Genomic DNA, 15296 nt, shown 5'->3' on the forward strand with positions numbered 1-15296 from the left:
TTTTTTTCTGCAGACACTGAACACATCTAACTCCTTACATAATTTGACCATTCTAATACTAATGTTATTAGTAGAGTACCCAGACATTCCAATTTTCTGTCAGTCAAAAAGTTTTTGGGATCACTCTTTTGCCATTTTTCGTATTAAGCTATTTTTCGTATTAAGCTACTATAGCATGCAGTCTACCAGACGCTAGAGTGTGAGAATACACTACTGGCACTATAGTGTGCAGTCTTCCGGACGCTATAGTGGATGCTAAAAATATGTTATATATGAATAAATATGAATGTGATAAAAACACAAATTTATGTGCTAAATGATTTTTAATAAAGACTAAATATTAGCTACTCTAATTTTATGTAGTGCAGTATTATGATAAAAAACAAAGTTACACGCTGAATGATTTTTGATGCAATTTTTACTCTATAGCATGTGGTCTATCCAGGGGTGGGCCGTTCTGAGAGTGAAAGGGGTACACTGCACCCAAGCGGCAACATTCAAGGGGTGCCTGAAAACCTGAAACTTACATACACACATGAAGAAAATTTTAAAGGTAGGTGCCAAATTGCGATTGGCACCGGGGCACCACATACCCTAGGAACGGCCCTGGGTCTACCTTCAGCTAAAAATAAGAAACCTGAAGTTTGAGAATAGAAGTCTAAAAATTTTACCCTATGCAATGCTGTCAAAAGATTTCTACAGAAGTGTCATCTTGCCAGAAGACACTGCAGTTGCATTTCTATGTGAACACCATCTTCTCGACATATCCTAACACGTACAGCCTTGTCATTGATGCAGTAGCATCATGCAAGAAAAAATAAAATGTGATAGAGGTAGATAATATAGGCGTAAACTTTGTCTGCATAAAACAGTGCCAAACTTGACACACCTGAGGTATTGCTCAAAACATCAAAGGCAGATATTGTTGGGATATCAGAGACGTGGTGTCACACATATATAAGGGATGCAGAACTGCAATTTGGGGAGTACAACGTCTACAGAAAGGATAGACAGGATAGGAAGGGGGGAGGGATTATGCTATTAGTTAAGAAACACATAAAAATCAAGGAAGTGAAGCCAGTCGACATCGCTGGACAGTGCAGTGTTGAGTCAGTTTGGTGTGACATAAGCATTGGGAGATCAAAATTGAGATTAGGAGTGTGCTATAGGCCTAATGACTCTGATGAGTATAATAAGGAACTGTACAGGGAAATAGAGTGGGCCAGTAAATCAGAGAGTCTTATAATGGGAGATTTTAATTTCCCAGATATTGACTGGAATTTGGGGGCTGGTTACTCACGCACTAGCAGGGCTTTTGTGGATTTATTGGATGATTGTTTTCTACATCAGCATGTTCGGGAGGCAACTAGAGGGAGTAATACTCTTGATTTGATTATCAGCAGTGATTCTTCATGCATTAAGAATCTGCAGATAAATGAACCACTAGCTGGCAGTGATCACAGTGTGCTGAAGTGGGATTTACTCAAAGAGGTAAAGGGAAGGGTTATTGCTTCCGTAAAGGCGACTACGATGGACTGAGACAGTATTTAAATTCTATACAGTGGGACCAACTGATGATGTTACCAACAGCAAATTCAAAATGGGAAGCATTCAAAGAACTTATCTTGGAAGCTACTAGGCTTTATATACCAACTAAGAAATATTGTTCAAGGTTTAGGCCAAAATGGATGTCAGATGAACTAATGAGGCATATGGCAGAGAAGAAAAATGCATGGGATACTTACAAATTAACACATGACACAGAAGCCTATGATAGATACAAGTTGATATGCAACCAAGTTACAAAGGAGGTTAGGCAGGCGAAGGCAGATTACGAGAAATCCTTGGCAAGGGATGCAAAGAAAAACAGCAAAGAGTTCTTTACTTATGTAAACTCTAGAAGGAAGGGGATGAATCAGATTGGTCCACTTGATATTGATGGGTCAACTGTTGATGATCCTGCTCAGGTAGCTAACAAACTAAATGAATATTTTGCATCGACATTCACACATGAGGAGTTATTCAGCAAGGGGAATGCCAGAGGTGTATTCAACTCTAGCAGTAAGCTACAGAATCTTGAAATAACTGGGAGTAAAGTGGAGGAGAAACTGTTGAAGATAAACACAAGAAAGGCACCCAGGGTGGATGGGATCTATCCAGTTATATTAAAGGAGGCAGCAAAGGAAGTAAGCAAACCCTTAGCCATAATTATGAGAGCTTCCTTGGACTCAGGGGAGGTACCCATAGACTGGAAATGTGCAAATGTGACCCCAATTCACAAAGGAGGATCAAAGGCTGACACAAGTAATTATAGACCTGTGAGCTTAACTTCTGTTCCAGGAAAATTAATGGAGGCACTGGTTAAAGAAGCACTGCAGGATCATTTAGACAAGACTTCAGTTATAGCTCAGACACAGCATGGTTTTGTTAAGGGGAAGTCTTGCCTGACCAATTTGATTGGATACTATGATGCAGTCACAAAAGAACTGGATGCAGGGAATAATTTTGATATTATATACTTGGATCTTAGAAAGGCTTTTGATACTGTTGCACATGGAAGACTGCCACACAAATTGGAGCAGTGTGACATTAGAGGCAAATTGCTGCTATGGATAAAGGGGTGGTTGAGGGGGAGAAGACAGAGAGTGGTAATCAATGGACACTGCTCATCGTGGACTAATGTTATTAGTGGAGTCCCTCAGGCCTCAGTGTTGGGTCCATTATTGTTTTCTGTATTTATAAATGATATTGATGATGGTATATCAAGCTTAATGTCCAAGTTTGCAGACGATACAAAGGTTGGCAGGGTTGTCAAGGACACTACTGACACTATGCTGCTGCAACAGGATCTGGAAAGGTTGAGCAGATGGGCTTCGAGGTGGCAAATGAAGTTTAACATTGACAAATGTAAAGTACTACATATGGGAAACAGCAACCCCAGAGCAACGTATCAACTCTGTGGTACTACACTGACAGTGGTAGAGAATGAAAGGGACTTAGGGGTGGTTGTGCAGGCAGATATGAAGTTCTCTGAGCAGTGCAGACGGGCTGCAAGAGTAGCTCATGGAGTATTGTCAATGATATACAGGAATTTTTCCAGCAGGGATAAGGAGGTGATTATTCCATTGTATAAGGCAATGGTCAGGCCACACCTAGAGTACTGTATACAGGTCTGGAGGCCTCATTTCAAGAAGGATGTAGAGCTGCTGGAACGAGTACAGAGAAGGGCACCAAGATTAGTGAATGGAACAAAGGGGTGCTCTTACGAAGAAAGGCTTAAGTTTTGCAAATTACAGTGTCTGGAGACTAGGCACCAGCGAGGTGATCTGATAGAGGTGTATAAAGCCTTGAATGGTTTAAGCATGCTCAATGCTGATGGGATTCTTCCTCTAGCTCAGAAAAATCACCTGAGAGGGCATAAATTCAAATTGAGGAAAGACAGATGTAGGATAGACGTGCGGAAATTTGCCTTTAGCCAGCGGGTGGTTGGTTGGTGGAACAGACTTCCATCCCTTGTGGTGGAGGTTGATAGCCTAAATAAGTTTAAGGCTCAGCTGGACAGGTATTTTGAACGAACAAAGTGGTGAAGTGGATTTTTTTTTTTTTTTTTTTTTTGGCTGATGCTGCATAAGCTTGCTTTCTTGCATCAAATGCCTCTACTAATGCTAACTTCATGTTCTCTCCAGAAAGGCAATTCATTCTTTCATTATATGAACAAGAACAACAAATTACACTGCAATAGTAGTAGTAGTGGTGGTGGCATGTGATGCAAGAAAGCAAAGTGTATGAGCTTATGCAACATCAGCAAAAAGAAAAAAAAAAAAAAAAAAATCACACCATTCCCTCCAAATGCCTGTCCAGTTCCTCCCTAAATTTATTCAACCTATCAACTTCCACAACGACAGATGGAAGTTTGTTCCAGCAATTAACCACCCGCTGGCTAAAGGCAAATTTCCGCACATCTATTCTACATCTGTCTTTTCTTAATTTGAATTTATGCCCCCTTAGGTTCGTAATCTGAACAAGTGGAAGGATTCCATCAGAATTCAGCGTGCTCAACCCATTCAAGGCCTTATATACCTCAATCAGATCACCATGCAGGTGCCTAGGCTCCAGCCACTGCAATTTGCAGAACTTACGCCTCTCTTGGTAACAGGATCCCTTCATTCCCCTCACCAATCTTGTTGCCCTTCTCTGTACACGCTCAAGCAAATCTACATCCTTCCTAAAATGAGGCCACCAGACCTGTACGCAGTACTCAAGGCGTGGCCTGACCATTGCCTTATACAGAGGGACAATCACCTCCTTTTCCCTGCTAGCAAAATTTCTATATATCATTGACAAAACCCCATGATCTGCCCTGGCAGCCTGTCTGCATTGCTCAGAAAACTTCATATCTGACTGCACAATTACTCCCAGGTCTTTTTCATTTTCTACCACCTTAACTGTAGTACCACACAGTTGGTACATTTCTCTGGGGTTACTTCTACCCATAAGCAGTACTTTGCATTTATCAAGGTTAAACTTCAGTTGCCACTTCTTAGCCCATCTGCCCAAATTATCTAGATCCTGTTGCAGTAGCACACTGCCATTACTGTCATTAACAATCCTGCCAACCTTTGTATCATCTGCAAACTTCGACATTAAGCCCGATATACCTTGATCAATATCATTGATAAATATACAAAAACAACAGTAGACCCAACACCGAACCCTGTGGGACTCCACTAATAACATTAGTCCACGAAGAGCAGCACCCATTGATTACCACCCTCTGTCTGCTCCCACTTAACCATCCTTTTATCCATTGTAGCAATGGATAAAAGGATGGTTACCCTTAATACCATTCTGCTCCAATTTGTACAATAGTCTTCCATGCGCAACAGTGTCAAAAGCTTTCCTAAAATCCAAATATATGATATCAAAATTATTTTTTGCATCCAGTTCCTTACACACCATAATATCCTATCAAATTTGTCAGACAAGACTTTCCCTTAACAAACCCATGCTGTGTCTGAATTATTGCTGCAGTCTTGTCTAGATGATCCTGCAATGCATCTTTAACCAGTGACTCCATTATTTTACCCGGAACAGAAGTTAAACTAACTGGTCTGTAATTACTTGTGTCACCCTTCGATACCCCTTTGTGAACTGAGTATACATTTGCACATCTCCAGTCCGTGGGAACCTCCCCTGAGTCCAAGGATGCTCTCATAATTATGGCTAAGGGTTTGCTTAGTTGCTTTGCCGCCTTCTTTAATATAACTGGATAGATCCCATCCACCCCAGGTGCTTTTCTTATGTTTAACTTCAACAATTTCTCCTCCACTTTGTTCTCAGTTATTACAAAATCATTAAGTATCCTGCTACAATTTGATAACCTTCTGCCATTTTCAAACCTTAATAATTCCTCATATGTGAATGTAGATGCAAAAATACTCATTCAGTTTGTTTGCTATCTGAGCTGGATCATCAACAGTCAAACCATCTATGTCAAGTGGACCAATCAGATTCATCCCCTTCCTTTTAGAGTTTATATAAGTAAAGAAATCCTTGCTGTTTTTCTTAGCATCTTTTGCCGAGGATTTCTCGTAATCTGCCTAACCTTCTTTGTGACCTGATTACAGACTAGCTTATATCTGCCATAGGCTTCTGAGTCGCTTGCTAATTTATATGCATCCCATGCATTTTTCTTCTCTGTTACGAGGCTCATTAGTTCATTAGATAACCATTTAGGCCTAAACTTTGAACAATATTTCTTAATAGGTATGGACCTTTTAGTAGCATCCACAATTAATTCCTTGAATGCTTCCCACTTAGAATTTACTGTTGGTAACATCGTCAGTTGATCCCACTGTACAGAATTTAACTTTCTGAGACCACTGTACATCTGAGTTTATACGAAAATTTAGAAGTGGTGTTCTTTTTCGTACAGGAAATACCAATGGACACGGCAGTTACTCTAACAGGAAAGTCTTACAATACTTTAACTGACTGGTATAACATGTACAGAGAAGTGTGTGGAGCCACTGTTTCTCACAATGCACGAGGTAAGATGGTTGGTACAGAGCTGAACACCATTCAGATTGATGAAGCAAGATTTGCTGGTTAACTGAAATATAATCGTGGGAGAATGCTAAATGGTGACTAAGCTCCTCTCTCCGAAGATAGTAATGCAGTTGTACAAAACAAAAGGCACTATGGACCAAGAATTGATGGGCCTTGGGTTTTTGGTCTAAAACAAGGCCCTGATTGTCAGTATTTTATGTGCAACAGTATGTCTGAGACACCCTGATCCCTATCACTGAATGGGAATCTGGTTCAGTGATCCATTCCAATGAATGGCCTGTGTATAGCAGTCTAAATGTCATAGGTTACTTCAATTTTATGGTTAACCATCAAGAAAATTATGTGAATCCAGTGACAGGAGAAAACACACAAGCAACTGAATGGTCATTGTTGGATTTCAAAACGTGTATTCTAAAGAAAATGAGAGGCATTAACAGTAAGCTTTTTCAATCTCACCTTGACCACTTCTGCTAAAAATGCTAAGAAAAGATGTAGAAGATTTATTTGTGACATTTTTAAATGACATTTGAAGTGTAAGTCATTAATTTAAATGTACCATTTGACCTGATTATGTATAATTCATAAAGGATATCGTTTAAACTAATATTTAGTCTTTATTAAAAATCATTTAGCATATAATATTGTGTTTTTAACCAATTCATATATCATATTTTTAGCATACAGTTTAGTATCCGGTAGACCGCATGTTATATTCTCACACTATAGTGTCCGGTAGACCGTACATTATATTCTCACACCATAGCATCCAGTACACTGCACATTATATTCTCACACTGTAGCGTCCAGTAGACCACATGCTATAGTAGAACCCATCTGATATTGTCAAATTATGAGAGTGTTGTAAATAAAGCATCACTATGAACTGTATGGTCATTTGTTCAACCACTACTTATAGACGTGTTGTATGGTTTTCACAGAGAAAATAACCAAGCCAAGCGGAAGCCTTTTATAATTACTGATAAAAGAGCAACACACATTTTACTTTCTCTCCATTTAGTAAAATACCTATGCATAAATGCCCTTATACAGAATATTCAAAGGAATGGGCATTAACTTAAAAAAATACTGCTTGTTGATGAAGTTAGATGCATGGTATTTTTAGATATCATACTTGGTGGTTGTGATGATATAAAAGCTCACTTAACTTAAAGAAAACATAAGCAAAACTGCCAATTCTGCCCCTCCCCTTACTGTTTAGCAATCATACTGAAACAATGATCCGGCCCCTGAATTTTCTTGCATCCTTATAGTAACAGACCTAGACTGTTTGCCTAAGCCAGCCAGAAGATAATTTATCTAACGAGCATTCTGCCCTCACAAGAAACCCAGTCTTGTCATTTTTTTTTTTATAAAAACCCCAAACGCAACAGATATTAGAACATATAGTACTTAGTTCCCTGATTATGTTGGAAGTTGAGATGATAAAAGAAGATATTTGTTGACATTAGACTTGAACGTCTGTAGATTGTAATTTTCAAGAAATACGTATGAAGGAAGGTTGTTCCAAAAAACGGCAGTTGAATGAATAAATGAGGAAGAAGAAAAGTTGGTTTTGTGAGGTTCAAGTTGGACAGTAAAAGGATGTTGACTGGTTGTGGCACATATTCAGACTGCTTTGAAAGAGAGAGCAAAAAGTATAGAAGCCAATTCAGACGAACAGTGCCCCAGTGCCCGTGGAAGTATCTATAGAAAATGCATGCAGCAGAGCAGAACAGAACATCTAAGAGACAGAGAGAGGAGAGACTCTGTTAGGGATGAGTCATTAATTATTCTAACTGCCCTCTTTTCAATGGAATCTAGAAGCCTGAGAGAGAGAGGCTTTGGGAGCATCACCCCAGATGCAGGAACAATATTCCATGGTAGGACATATTTACAATTTATAAAGAGTAACAGCTGTGAGAGCAAAAGAAAAATCCCAGTTTTTTAGATGCAGAGGAAGCAATATTTGTAATGTTCTTATGCCAAGAGAGGTTAGAAGTCAAGAGTAATCACCAATAGGGACATACGACCTTGCCTAGAAATCGGATTGTCATCGAAAATAAGCATAGGAGCAGAAGAATCCTTTTTGCAAGATATGACAGGACTGAGTTTCAGAAGGATTTAAATCAACTAAGTTACCTTTGCCCAACTGGAGAATTACATGGAGATCAGCATTTAAGGAATTGGTAGTGGTTATTCAAAAAGTTGGAGCTATTTGAGCAAGGCAATGTTTCTCAAGCTGGAAAGTAGAATGAAATGTGCTATCATCATCAGAACTATGGGGAGGATTTCCAGTCAATGGAAGAAGGTCATTAATATACAAGAGGAAAAGAGTGGGAGAAAGAACTGAACCTTGGGGAACACCAGCATTAGTGAAGAAGTAAGAAGACAGAGAGCCACCCACAATCGCCTGCAGTGAGCGGTCAGAGAGAAAACTGGATACCCAATTACAAATAACCAACTGTTATTTGTAATTGGGTATTCCATCTTATTTAGAAGACCTTTATGCCAAACACAATCAAAAGCCTTTGAAGTGTCAAGAGCAACTGCTTGAATGTCACCAAACTTTTCCGTTGAATTTGTCCACAGATGGGTAAAATAAGCCAGAATATCACCAGTGGATCGACACTGACGGAATCCATACTGGCGACCGTTGATCAGATGGAAGGTTTCTAGACTGTTTAAGAGTTGGTGGTAAATTCATTTCTCCAATTACTTTGGAAAGAGTAGAAGTAATTGCAATGGGACGGATTTATCACCCTCTTTATGAACTGGCTGAATATCAGCAAATTTCCAAGCAGAAGGAATAACACCACTGTAATAAGAAAGTGAAAAAAGACGACGCAAAACTGAAGTAAGTTCAGGAGCACAGGTTTGAGAATGAGTGGACAAATATCATCAGGACCAGGAACTTTCTTAGCATCAAGATTCGGCAAAATCCTGATATCCTTTTGTTGGAAGACCACAGAAACCATTGAATGGACAGTACTAGGAATGGTGGGAGGTCTTTTACCAAGATCATTAATACACAAATCTCTGATAGGGAACAAGTACCACCTTTGAAGCAAAAGGAATCATACAATGAATAATTCAGACAACTGAGATGAGCAGTGGTTGAATCAACCGATAACTGGGATTCTATCAGAAATGTTTGGCAGACTAAGTGGAAATGGACCTCATTGAGATCAGAACTGAGACAACATATATTTGTGATATGAATGAGGAAGTGTTTGGAGCGTTTCGCACAAACCTTTGCTCTTTTAGTTTGATAATTCATGGTGTATCCAGTTGTAAGAAAAGGTGGGGGGGGAGTGGCATGCTATATGAAGTTTGTTTGTTGTTTGTTATTTGGTTTTTAGGAGCATTAGCAACTAAGGCCATATTGCTCCGGGAATATGCGGTTGTCATTCCCTGACCTTTCCGCATCCTTCGTATTTGGTGGTGACGGGCTCGAACCCCGGTCTAATCAAGAAGCGTGTGCTACGCACTGCTGCTCCTTCCCACCTGGCTACGGAGGCGCCTGCTATATGAAGTAATGAAATTTTGGATTTGGCATACACATGGTAAGTATATCCAGCTCCTTGACATAACATGGCCTCAGCAATGCTCTCTGCATACACTAATCGGAACTCCCTCCAGTCACTATCTGGCAGAGTACAGGCAGCAAGATTATACACTAGTTGATCCGGAAGCCTTCTAGAGTTACCAATACCAGCAGCCGGCCTGCAAACACCGTTTTAGAGCTATACCCAAGACAAATTGGATGTCGCCATTTCCATAATAGCCTCAAAAGACATCAATCATAATGCATGATGAAAGAGATCTGGGAAGGTTTGCTAGAGGGTGTTCTGGAGACTAAACATGGGTTCCATCAGTTGAAGCCCCTCCAATAAGCAAAGAGTATGTATTGCATTGGTCTTGGCTGGTAACACAGTGTAGTAAATATGGCACCTAGCATAGTCCTACCATCGTGAATGTGCAAGATGAGGATTTGGCTGTCACAAACAACTGGACTTCACCGAAATTAGGTCCACTTGACTTGAGTGTCACCCAAATATCAGTTCCATCAGCGTTTTAGAGTCCTGGGTACCAAACACAGCTTAGCATATCTCAGAAAATGTCTGTAAGGACATTTTCTCAGACCCTCAAGGACCGAATCCCCAAAATAGTAATAGTAGTAATTGCGGCATGTGATGCAAGAAAGCAAGCATACGAGCTTATGTAGCATCAGCCAAAAAAAAAAAAAAAAAAAAAAATTCACACAACCATTCCCTCTAAATGTTTGTCCAGTTCCTCCTTAAATTTATTTAACTTATCAACTTTCACAATGACAGATGGAAGTGTGTTCCAGCAATTAACCACCCAATGGCTAAAGGCAAATTTCTGCACATCTATTCTACAGCTGTCTTTCCTCAATTTGAATTTATGCCCCCTTAGGTTTGTAATCTGAACAAGTGGAAACATCCCATCAATTCAGCATGCTCAACCCATTCAAGGCGGCCTTATACACCTCAATGAGGTCACCTCGCAGGTGCCTAGTGTCCAGCTGCTGCAATTTGCAGAACTTAGTCTCTCTCTTGGTAAGAGGATCCCTTCATTCCCCTCACCAATCTTGTTGCCCTTCTCTGTACATGCTCAAGCAAATCTACATCCTTCTTAAAATGAGGCCTCCAGACTTGTATGCAGTACTCAAGGTGTGGCCTGACCATTGCTTTATACAAAGGGATAATCACCTCCTTGTCTCTGCTAGCAAAAATTCTATATATCATTGACAAAACTCCATGACCTGCTCTGGTAGAACATATGCACTGCTCAGAGAACTTCATATCTGACTGCACAATTACCCCCAGGTTTTTTTCATTCTCCACCTCCAAGAGCATAGTACCACACAGTTGGTACATTCCTCTGGGGTTATTTCTACCCATATGCAGTACTTTGCATTTGTCAAGGTTAAACTTCAGTTGCCACTTCTCAGCCCATCTGCCCAAATTTTCTAGATCCTGTTGCAGTAGCACACTGCCATTAATAACACTGCCAACCTTTGTATCATCTGCAAACTTTGACATTAAGCCTGATATACCTTCATCAATATTATTATTGGCAATATGGTGCAAGGAAGCCTCAGGCTTGTGCTGCACCAGCCAAAAAAAAATTCTCGAGTTACCCTGAGAGACAGACAGACAGACAGAGAGAAGTAGAAAGAAATCACCAAGAAAGAGAAGAATGATGATATCCAGCTCGGGGGCCCTGGGTGTGCCAAGCCCATACTCACCAGATGCGAGCCCCTGAGGTTGAATATCATTGATAAATATACAAAAAACAGTGGACCCAACACCGAACCCTGTGGGATTCCACTAATAACATTAGTCCATGAAGAGCATCGCCCATTGATTACCACCCTCTGTCTTCTCCCACTCAACCATCCTTTTATCCATTGTAGCAACTTACCCTTAATACCATTCTGCTCCAATTTGTACAGTAGTCTTCCACGTGCAACAGTGTCAAAAGCTTTCCTGAAATCCAAGTATATGATATCAAAATTATTTTTTGCATCCAGTTCCTTTATATTTGTGAATCACTACATGAAAAGACACAGCAATACTACTACTTTTCTGCCCCTGAGAGCTGGCAAGTGGATGTAATGGTTTCCAGACTTCCATGTTAACACAGTCCTGATTGCATTAACATGGTTGTCTGGTAACCATGTTAATACAGTCTGATTGCAGGTTCTTAAAAATCAATTTAATCCTGATGAAGAATTAAAATAAAGTCGTGCTTAGATTTTCTTAGAGAAGCTGCAAAAAATAGGTAACTACATTCTTTAAAAAATATGATCAAATACATAATATTCATAAGTATTTAAGCTATACCAATATCTTCCCATCCCCAAATTCCTTCACATCATGAAAATGTGAAAATTAACATTTTATTTAAACATACAGAAGAGCAAAATGAAATTAAAGTCTTTACAACTGCAGTGATTCTACAAGAAGCAAATTATTACAATATTGATTACAATTATGATACATAAGACATAAAAAACCAAATAAGAGATAGGACTACTCAAAAAAACAACTAATAGTTATGAATAGGACTAATTTTTTATATAAAATATATTTTGTGTTCCCATAGTTAGTTTTCTTTTATGAAACTTAATAATTTATTTTTATTTTGGTATTCCTACAGTTAAACTAACTGACAGTTTTACTCAAACCAAAAACTAAATTACAGATGTTTCTCACAAAAGATTAGTGTTTCTAATATTAGTGCCCTAGAAAAGTCAGAGACAAACATTACACCACCCTGACTTATGGGTCCCAAAAATGTGCCAATTTTTCTTCCTCGGAGTGCATAATGTCCCAGTTTTTTCCCTCCAGAATTAATTTATCTCAGTAAACTTCACTAAAAATATGGTTGCCCTAGCTTCGAATTTTCAGCAGGTAAACAAGAAAACACAGCCTGCTAATAAAACTTCCTTTCATCACATAGACAAAAGACTTTACTAACATTCACCACATGTACAATTTAATTCCACAACTGACAGCTACAGATACCACCAAAACCATAAGGTTTTAATTGAGGTTTCTTCATATGCTAAAATGTTGACATTTTGATAAAGTATCAAAACATGTAGCTCGATAATAACTAGCTTAGGGGATGACCCTTTTTATGTTATCACATTGGCATGCTTTCGCCTGACGTGTTTTCATAAGCAAACTGTACTAATTCTAGAGAAAATTCTCGAAATTTTTCATATATATTCAAAATAATTATTAAACATCATACGATAAGAATTCATACAAAAGTTGTTTGGAGAATGCATTAATTCAAATATATGTACCATATTTTAAGCGGTGCATTTTTTGTATCGGCGTACTGCTCGAAATAGGAATGTGCGTACCGTGCCCTATGTCATTCCAGTTAACCGGCCAGAACATACTAATTTACAGAGGTAAGAACATATTGCTTCTGCCCCACATGACCTCTAGCAACCATGCCAAAACTGGAGGGGGAGGTATGTTGGTTCCTCACTATTGTTTTGTGAGGAAATTATACTATCGTGAATTACAAGTGATAATTTTCTGGTTCTTCTCTGGACTCTTCCGAGCTCGCTTGAACTTCAATAGTACTTTGAAAGAACCCATTTAAAGGATGGAAAGAGCGTATTTATAATTAATTATTTGTAAAAATAAATTGGGTGAAGGCTTACATAACCTATATTCTACATAGCCTACAGATTATGTAGGCCTTCACTCGGTGTTGTGAATCTTACATTTACAAATATATGAAATATAAAAATCGTATATTTAATGCCCGTTAATTAAATATAAATTTCCGCATACATACCCTTAACTAAAAAAAGTTAAAGTGTAAATGTATGAAAGCTTATATTCTTCTGAAAGGCAGAAAAATAACCATTCATTGGTAAATATGGGTATATGTATGTTAGTATCAAAATTACATCCAACAATTCTTCTTGCTTTACATCTAACCTACCTGTGTGTTTGCGAATGTGTGCCGTAAGATGAGAACTTTTCCTATACGCACTATAGCATCCCTTGTAAGGACACCTGTGGGGCCTATCCGAATGATGCAATGATTCATCGGTCACCTCGTCTTCAGTCAGAATAAGCGATCTATCGGAAGAGTTCCGGTCGTGTGGCCTGCAAAATGCGCGTTCCGTTGTGCTGCTACCATCAAAATCATATACGTGGGTTGTTACATGATTTAGTTTACTACATTCGTGTTGGCGAGTTTTATACTTAATTCGGTTTTCTCTTAGATGTCTCCTGGGTATGTTTTCTACATTTTCAGAAAATTCCGGTTGATTTCTCCTTTGCATTTCATAGAGTATCTGAGCAGCTGTAAAAACACTGTCTTGTTTGTAGTTCGTGCTATCAGAATCGCACAGGGCAGACGCCGATCTATGCTCAAAAACTACTGGACATTGTCTCAGTAATGTTAACACCGTTAATGTATCCCCTTCAACAGGCAATCTGAACATTTTGCTCAGAACAATTCAATTTTACTAGATGTAAATATTAATAAACATTCTTAAACAAAAGATATCCTACAAAAAAAAAAAAAAAAAAAAGAGGTATAACGATCCTTCAGAAAATAAGTTTATCTAACAAATATTGCAGACAAATTAAAAAACACACACCCACAAACACGTACTCAAAATGGCATATCGAATTAAAACGAACAAGCAAAACACAATACCACTTTACTTTTCCTGCTACTGTAAAATAAAATCTCGCTGATACACAAAAATCATATAGGTGGTGCCACAGAGTAGTAACAAATCTTGCTTCTCTGTGGGTGGTGTCCCGTTTTAGAGACGTTATTGGTTGACTAAATTTTTATATATTGCGTCACTACAGATCCCATGAATAAATTTGCTTTCACTTTCATTTACTTTCTTTACTCAAGAGTACTATGAACTCACTATCGTTATATTTCTGCTTCCTTTACCTCTAAATTTTTCTCTGACAGTTTATTAGAAATGAATGTTTTGTTGTTTACAAATTACATTACTTATACTACATGTATTTCGGTTGCACTTCGTACTTTTATACACACTTTTTATGAGATTGAAATTTATACACAAATCAAAAATGTTTAACATTATATTTTATTAATTCAAATTACAAAATTTTAATTTAACATACAAGAATCAACTTTTAATACTGCACATTTTTAACATCACCGAACAAGAAGACAATTTTCGACTCACCAAGTCACAGATTAGCTAGCATCTGGGCATTCAATAGGGATGGGTAATAAATCACAACTGGTGATTTTGTCATTAACCCAGGCTAGTATCGCAGTTTGAACGAATAGTAATAGAGATATGATGCAACAAATCAGGCGTATGAGCTTATGTAGCATCGGCGAAAAGAAAAAAAAATTAAATTTTCACACAACCATTCCTTCCAAATTTTGTCCAGTTCCTCCTTAAATTTATTTAAGCAATCAACCTCCACGACGACAGACAGAATTTGTTCCAGCAATTAACCACCCGCTGGTTAATGGAAAATTTTCGCACATCTATTCTACAACTGTCTTTACTCAATTTGAATTTATACCCCCTCAGGTTCGTAATCTGAGCAAGCGGAACAATCCCATCAGCATTCAGCGTGCTCAACCCATTCAAAGCCTATACACTTCTAACAGATCACCTCGGAGGTACCTAGTCTCCAGGCACTGCAGTTTGCAAAACTTAA

General features: G+C 38.6%; 1 protein-coding gene across 3 annotated transcripts in view; it reads right to left on the reverse strand.

The window, feature by feature from the left end:
* LOC150083277 (uncharacterized) overlaps nucleotides 1–14911 on the reverse strand; it is a 31990-nt gene extending 17079 nt beyond the window's left edge. The window contains exon 1 of one of the 3 annotated variants that reach the window (XR_016547167.1): nucleotides 14807–14911. Coding sequence is in view for 1 of the 3 variants with exons in the window: in XM_090377146.1 (XP_090233272.1) it covers nucleotides 13567–13674 (108 nt within the window). In the remaining 2 variants the exon portion in view is untranslated. Of the gene's footprint in view, nucleotides 1–13566; nucleotides 14073–14247; nucleotides 14304–14806 lie in introns of those variants that run through there. The other 2 variants (XR_016547166.1, XM_090377146.1) reach the window with 2 other exon arrangements.
* Between the last annotated feature and the right edge of the window lie 385 nt (nucleotides 14912–15296).

Source organism: Mastigoproctus giganteus, chromosome 7, assembly GCF_048544385.1.
Source record: "Mastigoproctus giganteus isolate SK-2022 chromosome 7, ASM4854438v1, whole genome shotgun sequence".
Taxonomy (NCBI): Eukaryota; Metazoa; Arthropoda; class Arachnida; order Uropygi; family Thelyphonidae; genus Mastigoproctus; species Mastigoproctus giganteus.